This window comes from Camelus ferus, chromosome 14 (genome assembly GCF_009834535.1).
Source record: "Camelus ferus isolate YT-003-E chromosome 14, BCGSAC_Cfer_1.0, whole genome shotgun sequence".
NCBI lineage: Eukaryota > Metazoa > Chordata > Mammalia > Artiodactyla > Camelidae > Camelus > Camelus ferus.
This window is the reverse complement of record NC_045709.1, coordinates 9,257,654-9,270,101: the sequence shown is the minus strand read 5'-3', so window position 1 is coordinate 9,270,101 and position 12,448 is coordinate 9,257,654. Positions and strand designations below refer to the sequence as shown.

At 33.1% G+C, this 12,448-nt stretch overlaps 1 protein-coding gene across 3 annotated transcripts in view; it reads right to left on the bottom strand.

The window, feature by feature from the left end:
• Nucleotides 1-1,077: 1,077 nt before the first annotated feature.
• Nucleotides 1,078-12,448, bottom strand: part of FNDC3A (fibronectin type III domain containing 3A) — a 138,576-nt gene continuing 127,205 nt past the window's right edge. For 2 of the 3 annotated variants that reach the window (XM_006184128.3, XM_006184129.2), the window contains 7 exons: nt 11,653-11,766; nt 10,786-10,935; nt 10,397-10,680; nt 10,085-10,297; nt 6,755-6,921; nt 5,467-5,591; nt 3,330-3,644 (listed from right to left, as the gene is read on the bottom strand). In XM_006184128.3, coding sequence (XP_006184190.1) covers nt 3,330-3,644; nt 5,467-5,591; nt 6,755-6,921; nt 10,085-10,297; nt 10,397-10,680; nt 10,786-10,935; nt 11,653-11,766 — 1,368 coding nt within the window. Of the gene's footprint in view, nt 3,645-5,466; nt 5,592-6,754; nt 6,922-10,084; nt 10,298-10,396; nt 10,681-10,785; nt 10,936-11,652; nt 11,767-12,448 lie in introns of all 3 variants that reach the window. The other variant, XM_032496165.1, reaches the window with a different exon arrangement.

Sequence of the window (12,448 nt, the reverse complement as noted above, 5' to 3'; positions counted from 1 at the left end):
CATTGAATGTTTGATGATCATAACTATTAAAATCTTAGTTCTTCTCTCAACTTCCAAGAATATCAGGGAGAAAATAACGAATGAAGAGCATATGCATTATCCTAAAACTGTATGTGAAAATGGAATATTTAAGAAGAGTTAAAAAACATGAAGCACTATCATCACCTATATTGAAGGTAGGTGATTGATTAGACTGTAGGATGACTGGTTTTAGGTTTTGGGGACCCATTTCCTTTTGCAGTCTGTTTGCCTAACTGAGCCACCATACACATGGGATCCTCTTCAGAGAAGCTGCTTGTGAGAAGATACTTGTGTTGGAAACCAACCCACAGAATGCTCAAGCACAGTATGTAACATTTCCTATTTCCAACCAATAGAAAAAAAATGAGGTGATGTGCACCATTGTAAATCAGTATCATGTTCTTCTCAAGGCTGGACTCCAACCTGGTTGCTCCCACGGAGTGATGCTCCTACATCCATAGTGTCTCCTCTTCCCCGGGATAACATTTTAGATCTTTATGTGGTGTCTACAGTTGTAGCAATGAGAGATCCACTTGGATTTTAAAAAGCAATGTATCCCTGGATGAGGTCTATGGAACAGAACTTTTAACGGGGTGAGAGGGAACACTGAAAGTCCAGGTACAGGTGAGAACTTTCTTGCATGGTTTAAGTAGGAGGGAATGTTGACCTGTCCAGTGGAGGGCAAACCTGGGGGAAGACGGCAGGGCCGGTGACAGGAAGGTTCTGGGCCCCTGTAGGTGGGAGAAAGAAAATAATAAGAAGTAGGTGGAGAATGAAGGATAGGTGAGGAGAGGTCAGAGAGTTTCTTTTCAATGGGATGTTTACCTCATCCTTATTCTTTATATATACATAAAAGCAGCAAGGTATCTAATGAATTCCACAAAGTCAGGTCACTAGAATAAAACTTGACATTCTTGAATATAGATCCTTTCATACTGAAGATTAAAACATTTTGGGAAAGTTGTTGTAAGTCAGTTGCAAGAGGGGAGACCTTAACATTTCATTTTCCAAAAGAGGCAGCAAATAATTAATGTATATGAATACAATAAACAAATCTCACAAAAGAATGATACAACTTTTATTTTCCATGGATTTTAAAGATACTTTTGCTACATAGTTTATGTATTTTTATGAGATTATATTTTTTCATTTGTATGAAGTTCAACCTTATACAATTTTAAGGTGATATGTTTGGTAGTGTATCTATAATCTTTAAAAAGTTTAGAGTTTTTGGAATGTACAGTATATGAGGTAAAGTCAAGATTACATTAAAAATTGTTTTCTCCTCTGCACTAATTTTGCAGTGAGGCTCAAATGGCAAGTACACTATTAAATGACATTTACTATCAAAAATAGGAGTTCATTTGAGTTACTATGAAAAACATAAGCCACTGTAACTGCCATAGTGGCACATTTTACCATTTTAGACATTCAACTATATAGAAATCTCTGGGCTATTACACTCAAACTCATTTGTACTGCCAAATGTGGCACTTTTAAGAAGTTTCTAGAAAACAATCTCAATCACTGTTGTTCTGGGGGAAAGTCATCAGCCTATACATAAGAGATTAAATTTAAATAAAATGTAAACATACAGTATTTTATAGTGACAGATCATTCTTAACCACTTGGGAAGGCCAAGTTTATCCATTTCTTTTTTGAACAAAGGTTAATGTTTTTTTCTACAGCACAGATCATCTGACATAAAACAATTACAATACATGCCCATTCTAATATAAGAGAAATTCTTCAGAGATCTTCAAAGCACAAAACATATGTCCTTTTTTCAAAGACTGACAGAAGTGCTTAATAATCACTAAAATGCTAACCTCAGCAACTAAAATTAGTGATTCACTATCCTAAAATTCAAATAATAAATTAAAAAGGCTAGTTACAAGTGTTTTACAGATAACAGATGTGATAAAACAAGAAATTTTAGATAGTTTCATTACAGACTGTATTATTACTGGCAGTCATGGACATCTATGCCAGATGTACAATGTGATACCTGACAAAATTCAATCTGATCATCTGATAACTCACAAATGCAAGCTCACAAAACATTAATGAATTATGCAATTGCAAAGTGCTCTAATGCAACATTAACCACATGCAATCAACAACTGGAACGGTATCCAAACAGACATTACATTAAACATTAGTTTTTCAAGAAAGAAAGCAGCTCAAAGTTTACTGGTGCAAATTAATTTTGTCTTCAGATTTGGTGCCCCAAACAAAAAGGTTAGGTTTGATTATGAATTCTGATGGTGATGGCAGTAGTTACGGGAGAAGCAGCAAAACTTATGGGAGTTTTTCAAAATTAGCCTATACCAGATAGATGGAGTAAGAGAGAGAGTGTGTGTGTCTATATATATATATTTCTACACTTGATATATATAAAGCCATATATGTATGTGCATGTCCTTATACCCATACATATAGTTCAAAGGCTCACAAAACCAAATTAAATAGGATTTGAAATTCAGAATTGATTATGATTACTTTAAAAAAGTAACTATCTAAAAAGCCCTCCATTCTTTTCCATATTCTCAAGACCTGAAGATGTATTTTTTGAGTAAACATTAAAATATTTTTAGGCCAAGTAAACTGTGCTTTCTTTAAGTGACTTCTCTGTGAATTCATGAATATATACCTGTAATGAAGAACTCCACATTTATCAAACAAAACGCTTCTTTTTTCCATGCATATTCTTTCATCCAGTTTTTGTTTGCTAAGCCCCTCCAGTTATTCATCATAATCCCACTTACCAAATAATTAAGACAAATGAGGAGGTAGAAATATAGCACTAGATTGCTTTCACAGCATCATACTTTTAACATTTTTATGTAGCATGTTAGTGTAAATTTTAATCGTTCTGAAATTTTCACTAGGTAATAATCTTTAAAACAAACAGATCAGGTCGTCACTGTTACACTCATGCTGACTGGTCAAAATATCAATTATATATTGTTGCCTCTTAGAAAGTTTGTTTCACAAGAAGCCGTGTCAAAAAAGAAAAGAAAAAAAAAAAAAGAAAAAGAAAAAAGAGGAAAAAAAAGAAAGAAAAAAGAAAAAAAGAGAAAAAAAAAGAGCCCCAACCAAATAAAAATTCAAAAATTGCTATTTCTGTGGCTTTCATTCTAATAAGGTGCCAGCCTCTACCTAACAATATAAGCATTGAAAATGGCAAAAATGATGTACTATAGTCTCAATGCCAGTGCTAAATGTCACTGTTTTTGTAAAAGCAATACAGAAATAATTTTAGTACATGACAAAATAAAATGTAATACAGTATTAAAAATATATTTTCACTTGATTACAAAGTACTGAATGATAAAGGCAATCAAAATGGAAAAGAAAGCAAACAGCACAAGGATGACGGCTGCACACAGCTCGTCACTAAGTGCCCCCCGGGTCCTTGTGCTTTCCACAGTGTCTCTGTTGGTGCTAGCTGGTGGGTCCGTCCTCTGAGAGATGAAGAGCACTGTTGTGCTGTAGGGACCTACGAGGTCCTGATGCCCCACAGGGTCTTGGCACTGGCGAATGGCACACACACGGAAACGATATTCACAGTTCAGCTGAAGGCTTGAATACCGGAATGAAGAGTCAGGACCTTTGTAAATCTGACAGGAAGACATTAGAAAAAGAATCATATGTGAAGGCTGGGCATAAAATCTATGTCGAAACTGGCTAGTTTTAGAATTATTTTTGACATGGAAGCTAGTGAGTATCACTGCTTGTATCTTCAAGTGGTAATTTAAAAATATCTATTCATTAAGAAACTCATCTGTCTGCTGTATAACGGCAAACAACTCTCTTGAAATCACAACAGTAACTTAATAATAATGTAGCCCCTCCAAATTCTTTATGTGTAGTATTTAATACATGTGTGTTGAATATGAAGTAAATTTTAAGTAAAATATTAAATTCCATGAATAAAATTGAACTCCTAAAAATTGACCTTCAAACTTCTGGAATATAACTTGTCAATAAATTGTAAAATTTTATCAACATTTCAGAGATTTAGATGAGCATATATATGATGAAGTTCTAAGGAAATCAGTTTAAGTTTTACAGTATGCTTACAATGTAAAGTAAGGGTGATGATAGGGTTAATTTAGCTTTTAAACTAAATTAGAATTAACACTGCTGTTTCATGTAGTGATATGTTTATTAAAATTCATACACTACTCAAATATGGGGTCCCTACTGCCTTTAAACATGTAATATAATTACATTTTCTTTAATATTAACTTTGCTTCTTCCTTGGAAGGAAACCTGCTTATCTGTAAATTATATTCAAATCTAATTATCATGTCAATTTGCAGATGGCTTAATAAAGAAAAACAATCACATGCCAAATTTAATGTCTCTGGGGCCTTTTGTAATTTCAGTTAAGAAATTATGCTTCCATACCTAGCAAAACTTGAAAGAAAAATATTATACCTGTATTGAAAAATATTAATAGTTATAACAGCATAAGAGTGAAATAAAACAGATGAATGACTGATTTCTCTAGTGGTTAAAGAAAATACAAGATAAGATACTAAAATGAAAACAACCCATCTTAAAAGCCCTCAAATTCAAGAAGGTTGACAGCAAAAGAGAGAAGCAGATGAAATGCTTATAGAAATAAAGCTTCTGAGTTACATAAAAGCTTCTGTATAAAAGTTACAATGAACACTGCCACTCCACACTTCATTGCTTATTCACCCTCTGCCAGGAACCTATCTGAAATTTCTCAGCCAGGAAGGTGATACTTCCTCTAGGCGTCCATAATAACTTTGTCTGTTGTCATATTTACAACACTGCATTATAACTATGACTATTACTATCCTTGTAAAAGCCTCCTCAATGGTCTCTCTGCTTCTGTCCTTGTTCCACTAGTCACAAGAAGCCATACTGGCCTTCTTGTTGCCCATTAAATGCCTCAGGGCCTTTGCAACTACTGTTTCTTCTTCTTGAAACACTCTTCTATTCACTTCCTTTGGGTCTGTGTTCAAATGTCACCTGACTGCTCTGTATGAAACAGTACTAACTATGCCTTGCCCTAGTACTCCCTATTCCTTTTATCCAGGTTTTTATCAATTGTGGTTATCACTATCAAACACATGATACACTGATGTGTTTATTTGCTTTATCTCTTTTTCTCCTGGAATGTAAGCTGTATGGAGGCAAGGACTATTTGTTCAGTGCTGTATTCTGAGTGCCTGGCACAGAGTTCAATAAATACTTGTCAAATGAATAAATACTCTAAGTGCAGTTCACACCCAAAAGATTATGAATCCTGAGATACTATGTAGTTACTAATCTCTGGAACACAGTAAGCAGTGAACAAATATTTTTGAATTAGGAACATAAAGGTAGTCAAATCTTGCATTGAAAATACATAAAAATGAAAAAGGTAAAAATATGTATCTATAGAATTGTTATCTTGGCACATACCTGTTTGAATTCTGAATCTTTTCCCACCATAACTTGAAGACTGTAAATAACTGGATCACCTTTCATTGGCTGTAGACACTCCCATGTAATTTCACAAATGTGATTTACTTTCTCTATTTTGGGGGCTGTAGAGAATACATATAAATAAAATATGCTTTACTTGAATTTTAACTTGGCACAAGACACTTGTTTTAGCCAAAATCAACAGATTTTAAAACCCAGTTATAAACTTGAAATAAGTATCAGTGAATTTTTGAAGTTTGCAGAGAAATGGTCAATGTCTCACTCTTAAAATCGCCAGGCCTTACTATCTATAAGTGCTACAATGACCAGACTGATTAAAAGATACATTAGGGTAAGCACTATTTTCACTGAGCTAAAAAGCCAATGGTAGTTCTAAAACATTGTTTATGGTACTTCAAAGAGCATAACTGAACATGAAATTTTATAATTTAAGAAATCTAAGAGAATGAGTTGAAAAATACCCCTAGCTGCTTTACCACATACTACTGCTTCACTCAACAGTGGGGTACAAAGGTGTTAAAATCAGCAATCGTCTTAAGGCTAAGAGACACTTAACCAGATAAAGGAACAGAAAAATAACTCAGTGAAATGCATCAACATTATTAGAAAGACTATTCAAGAACACTCTTATACTAATTATGGATCTGCTTAACAAATGATACATTAAAGTATATGATCCAGGACACTGTACTAGCAGTCTTTGTGATTTGTCCTCAAAGGGTAAGAAATTTTATTATTTGGGGCTAAATGCACTAAGTGAAATACCTACCAGGGTCTTTTTAAAATAAGAATCCTGCTGAAATTAATTTTAAAGATATATGTATATACAAATGTATGTGTAAATTTGATTTAAAAATTCAAGTTAGCTAAGTATTTATTTATGTTTTGCTCAACAGATGACCTGGTTCTTTCCCTGAAATCCAAATGAATGAAACAGCAACAACTCAAAACAACCAGAATTGTGATCTTTTTAAAGTAACAATAGTGGAAATAGCAAATGAACCTATTAGAAAACCAGGCTGTCTACTTAAGTTAGATTATTAAAAGATCAGTGATAAAAAAAAAACAGCACTTGTCTGACTATCAGTGTGCCAGATACAACAGCTATTATTATTAAGTGAAACTCCCAGAAGGTAGGCTTGTCTATACAATTTCCTTCTTATAATTTAAATGTTGGACACATACAGGATAAAATTTTAATAATAGTACAAATAAAGTACTTGATGAAAATACACTGAAAATAACTTAAGGATGTATACCTTACCTTTCAAGGCAGCTGGGACAGATTTTGTAGTAGTGAAAATATATTCTTGGGAGAGAGGACCCTCCCCTGCTTCATTACAAGCTTGAATACAGAATTTATAGGATGTCGACTCATTAAGTCTTTGGACTTTGTATGTATGACACGGACCTCTGTACAAGGATACAAACCTAAAATGGAAATGACTCTTATGAAAAATAAACCTTGATTATGTTATGAAAAATGTTTAAATACTAAAAAAGTATAGTTCTGGAGGGAGGGTATAGCTCAGTGGTAGAGTGTGTGCTTAACATGTACGAGGTCCTGGGCTCAATCCCCAGTACTTCTGTTTAAATAAATAAATACACATAATTACCATCCCCCTAAACAAAAGAAAACACAACAAAAAATTTAAAAAATAAAACAAAATATTAAAAAAAAGTATAGTTCGGTTATTATTTAGGAGTAATAAGTTACTCCTAGAATTTAATACCAGCAATGGTTTGTCACATCTCATCAGAAGATGAAAATCACAGAATTAGTAAATTTCCCAATTTGACATGGTTTCCTAAATATTTATTGCTAAATATCATATCCAACCATAGTAACTTTCTTTTTAGGCTTCTGGTATAGCTTTGCTTCTGACCACTGTCTTTGTAAAGTACACTTTTTACTCTAAGCATCACAATTTTCATTATAAATTATTTCTAACTAGAGTCAGAGGCATATAATTTGTCACATAAAAAAAGAGAATTCCTCTTCCCAGGCACAATTTCAATTGATTTGGTGAGGTTTTCTTAAGATTTACACAACAGTATGAGATAATATATAATTTCCCATAAATTATCCACTTGAACTGTTCAATAGAAAATTTAGTATCATGTATGTTATCTATAAGCTGACTGTTCCCCAGTATTTTTGATTGGCTGTTTAAAAAGTTTTTGGAAATTGAGAAATGAATAATGAATACTCATGTATTCTTATAGTTTGAAAACTGTAGTTAAGTTAAAAATGAAGAAATATTCAATGACTGGAAGTAACAGTATATCCAAGAAGCAGTGACTGGATAAGCCTTAACTCTTGATTCACCAATTTTTTTTTTTTTCCTTTAATGATAGGAAAAAAACCAGTGGCAAAACCACTGTTGAAAAAAACTGAACAATGACAAAACCTGTAGTCAGGGAACAGCTGAAGTAGCATCCTGACACTATCCCACAGCAAGTGAAAAGAGTTGTGAAAAATCAAAGGGAAGAAAAGTAACTAAAGATATTAAATTGACTTAATTAAATTTTATAATAAACTGATAATATTATGAAAGGTTTTAATTTCTTTATTTTCCACAGCCAAAGGCCACTAGCCATACCCTACAATTCTCTAGATACTAGCTAAATATTAATTATACTTGAAGTACTATAACAGAATGCAGACTATAATATAATCTATATTTAACAGAATCTTTGTTCTATTATCTTTCAACCAAACACCAATTAAACCTGTTTCTAGTAAACCTTGCACTACCCCAAATGCAAATGACAGAAGGATAACAATAACTTAAAGAATTAATTCACCTAATAACACATATTAAAGATAAATGGCTATACCAAAAACTTGTGAAAAGGCAAACAACTTCCTTCTAGAGATAAGGCTACAAAGAGTACGTAAAACTCTGCCAAAATAAAAGCTAACCCTCATAGAGGCGCAGATTTCAGGAAATGATCAATACTTTTGCTCTGTGTACTGTTTACTGTTGATATGGTTATGTTTAATTCTGTATGCTATTTTAAATGTGCAAGAATTTTTTTTTAAATTTTTAATTGAAGTGTAATTTATTTTTTCTTCCTTTTTTTTAATTGTCAGTTTACAGTGTCCTATCAACTTCTGGTGTACTGCATAATGTTTAAGTCATACATATTCACATATATATTTGTTTTCATATTTTTTCATTACAGGTTACTACAAGATATTTAATATAGTTCCCTGTGCTATACAGAAATGTAGTTGATATACAGTGTTGGTTTCAGGTGTATAGCAAAGCCATTCAATTATACATATACATATTTTTTTTCAGATTCTTTTCCATTATATATTATAAGAAACTGAATATAGTTCCCTGTGCTATATAGTAGGTTCTTGTTTTTTATCTCTTTTATATATAGTAATGTGTATCTGTTAATCCCAAACTCCTAATTTATCCCCCGCATCCCGCCCTTTTCCCTTTGGTAACCATAGTTTGTTTTCTATGTCCATGAGTCTATTTTTGGTTTGTAAATAAAATTGGTATCTTTTCTTTTAGATTCCACGTATAAGTGATATCATATGATATTTGTCTTTCTCTGATTTACTTCACTTAAGATGGTAATCTCTAGGTCCACCCATGTTGCTGCAAATGGCATTATTTCTTTCTTTTTTATAATAGTAATATTCCATTGTGTGTGTGTGTGTATGTGTATATATGATATATACATGATATATATGTATAAGTATTTCTGATAGAGAGTACTTGTATACAAGCACCTTGAATATTCCATTATTGAATACTTGGCTAAGATACAAACCCAACACAAAAAGCAAAGTAATCTTGGGAAGAATCACTAGTACTCTGAATCTATCAGATATACAAATTATTTCTAATACATAGAGTGAAAAGTAAAAAACAAAAAAACAAACAACCCTAAAAACTCAAATTCTTAAAATATCATAAGAGTAACATCTGTGGAAGATATATGGCATTGTTTATTTTGGATATAATATCAAAAACAACTGCCCGTGATTGGAATTGAGTAATTTACATCACAATTATTTTGAGTAACGTTGTAATTGAAGTGTATGATGTAGTGGGCACTGTGTGGCACGGATGTTTGAACCTGCAAAGGACGGCAGCACAGATGAGAACCTGAGTATCGGGGGTTCTGAACTAAGACCTGGTGGTGAGGAAGTGAGCTACTGTATTCACTTGGTGTGCAGGCCCTGTGAGGCTGTGGAGGAGGGTGAGACGTAATTCCTGCCCTCAAGGATCTCAAAAGCCAATCAATCATTTACTGCACATATTGCCTCTTGCTGGAAATAAGCATTGAAGAACTTATTTTGTAGCAAAGGTTATGTTCTTTTACTAGCTTGAAGAGAGTAAATGGGTTAGAGATGAGAGCCAAAGAAAAGCTCACTTAATTTTTTCTCTCTTGTATCCCCCTCACAGTTATAAACAGGAAATCTTCATTATGTCTTCTGATGTTTCAAAACAGCATACTTAAATTATTTCTTACAAGAACGCCTTTTGAAAACTTAATTCTACTGTTAAAATTTTTTATATATTTAAGACCTATGGAACTATGTAAAGAAGCAATTAAAAACACCTACCTTCCATTCTTATCCTCCATCTGAAGGTGGTACTGAACAGAATCTGTTGACAGTGTCTTTGGGGTTCCTTCTCCCCATTTCAGTTTAAGGTTCTGGTGGCTGAAGGCAACACATTCCAGACGAGGTGGATCAGGAGGGAGGGGTTTAGTTTTCAATTTTATCATATGGCTGAAAGGACCAGCTCCAAGGCTATTCAAGGCTTGAATTCGTATTCTAAGTGCCACATTAAAAAAAAAAAGTTTAGTTTATGATTATTCTATTTAAAGTGTCTCTCTGGTCTAGGCAAAAATTAAAATAGTTTTTACTGTGTACCTGTATGTTGTATCTGGTTGCAAATTGTCTATAATGTAGCTTGTAATTTTTCCCACTGTCAAGGGCTGTTTTTCTCCAAAGTCTATGCTGTAGGCAAGGATTTCTGAACCATGATCACAAGGCTTTTCCCAACTTATTGCAAGGCATGTAGAAGGTGAATAATTGGGATTTTCTATTTCATCGTCACTTATTTCTTGAAGACAAGTCACAACAGCAGGGACTGATGGTGGAGTCACACAGGCTACTACTTCACTGAAAGGGCCTGCACCCACAATACTCAGAGCCTACAAATTAATAAAGCCCATAAGTTAGCAAAGACATGACCATGAAAATGCTCATAAAACACAAAACTCTGGATATATAAGTGACAAGGCCTTGATCATCTTTACCTGGACTCTACAATAATAGGTAGTTGCTGGTGAAAGTCCTTTTAATTCATAACTGAGACCTGGCCCACAGTAACATATCTGCATACTTCCTTCAACTCCTCCCCACTCCAATCGATATTCAGTGACATCAGTTCCATTACTCAAAGGGACCTTTAAGAAAAGGATAAAGGTCTTAGGTCTTGACATTGATTAAATAGCTTTTGGGCAAAAATGTTCTTTACCTGAGCATATAAAAAACTGGATTTTTGGGGGGGATTTCTTTAAAATGTTTAATAGAATCAAAACTGTTCAATATTACATTTTTGTTTATTAAGGCCACCTGAATTTAAGATTGGTCAAAAAATATAACTTAGTTTTCAATTAAAAGTAGAAATATGACTGAATCACTTTAGAAAGAGAATTTTAAGGTAAATATACTTCAAAATAATTCTATTAAGTAATATAAAATGTTAAATAATAAAAGGACATTTTCTGTTAAATTTCAAAAGGGAAACTGGAAATGTAATTATTATTGATTATTACTATAAGCAAGAAATGCAGTGAAGATAAGAGACATAAGAGAAACAGTATTATACTAATTCCTATGAACGTCTGAACATTAAAGCTCACCAGTGGCTGAATATCTCAATACTGAGACAGAGCCTTTGAAAAAATACAAAGCACATCATGAACAAGAATCTAAATACTTGTAAATACACCTTATTTAAATGCTTCAAAGAGAAAAAAGAATTCACTTTCTACCAAGTGGATTTAACTAGGACTTACTCTTTGTATAATTTATGGAGATGAAATGAATAGTATTTTTATTCTTTTATATAAACTATTCTAATCAGTTAAAGTAAATGTAAGTCAAGGAAGTTATAATACCTCCCAATTCACTTGTGCACAAGTTGCAGATCTGCACATCACTTGAGGGGGCTTGCACTGATCTGGTGGTCCAGGGGCTGTAGTAATATCACATTTTTCCGAAAATGGTCCAAACTAGAAAAACAAATATTAATCAGTGTTTTCATTTTTCACTTACCAATTTCAGAGCTCTCCATAAATATTCACAAAAAATTGAATGCATCATCCCTCTCCTTTAAGACTACTTGGTCATAAGAAAATTCTGAAAGCAATCACAGAAAGCTAAGATAGATCAAGGACATAAATATGTAGGGTATTTTAAAATTTCATTCACTGTTCTTCTCCTGCCCCTTATTCCTTCATGAATTGGTTTTTGTAAGAAGGGCAAGGCATTCAGAAATTAGGTAGGTAGAATATGTGAGAAGAAATTATGTGAGGAGTAAAGAAATGGATACCAATTAAATACATGAGAGACGGTAGGCATAAATTATATCTTAAAACTTAGGATAGCTTTAGAAGGGTCTAAAATGTATATTCTCTGGAAATATGAAGAGCAGATATTTACTTAAGATTTTGACAAACTATTACAAACCTGAAAATATATATTAAAGACATTAGTATTAAAGATGCTATCCCAGTGTACTACAGACTTGTGGGACTGACAAGATGATGGCTTCAGACAGGAAGGAATGACTTATATAATGACTGCCAACAAAGGATATGATTTGACATATAGGGAATTTAAAAATAAGTTTACAGATAATAATTACTTAATTCAGTTGGAGAATGGGATGTAAAACATAGCACAGTTTACTAA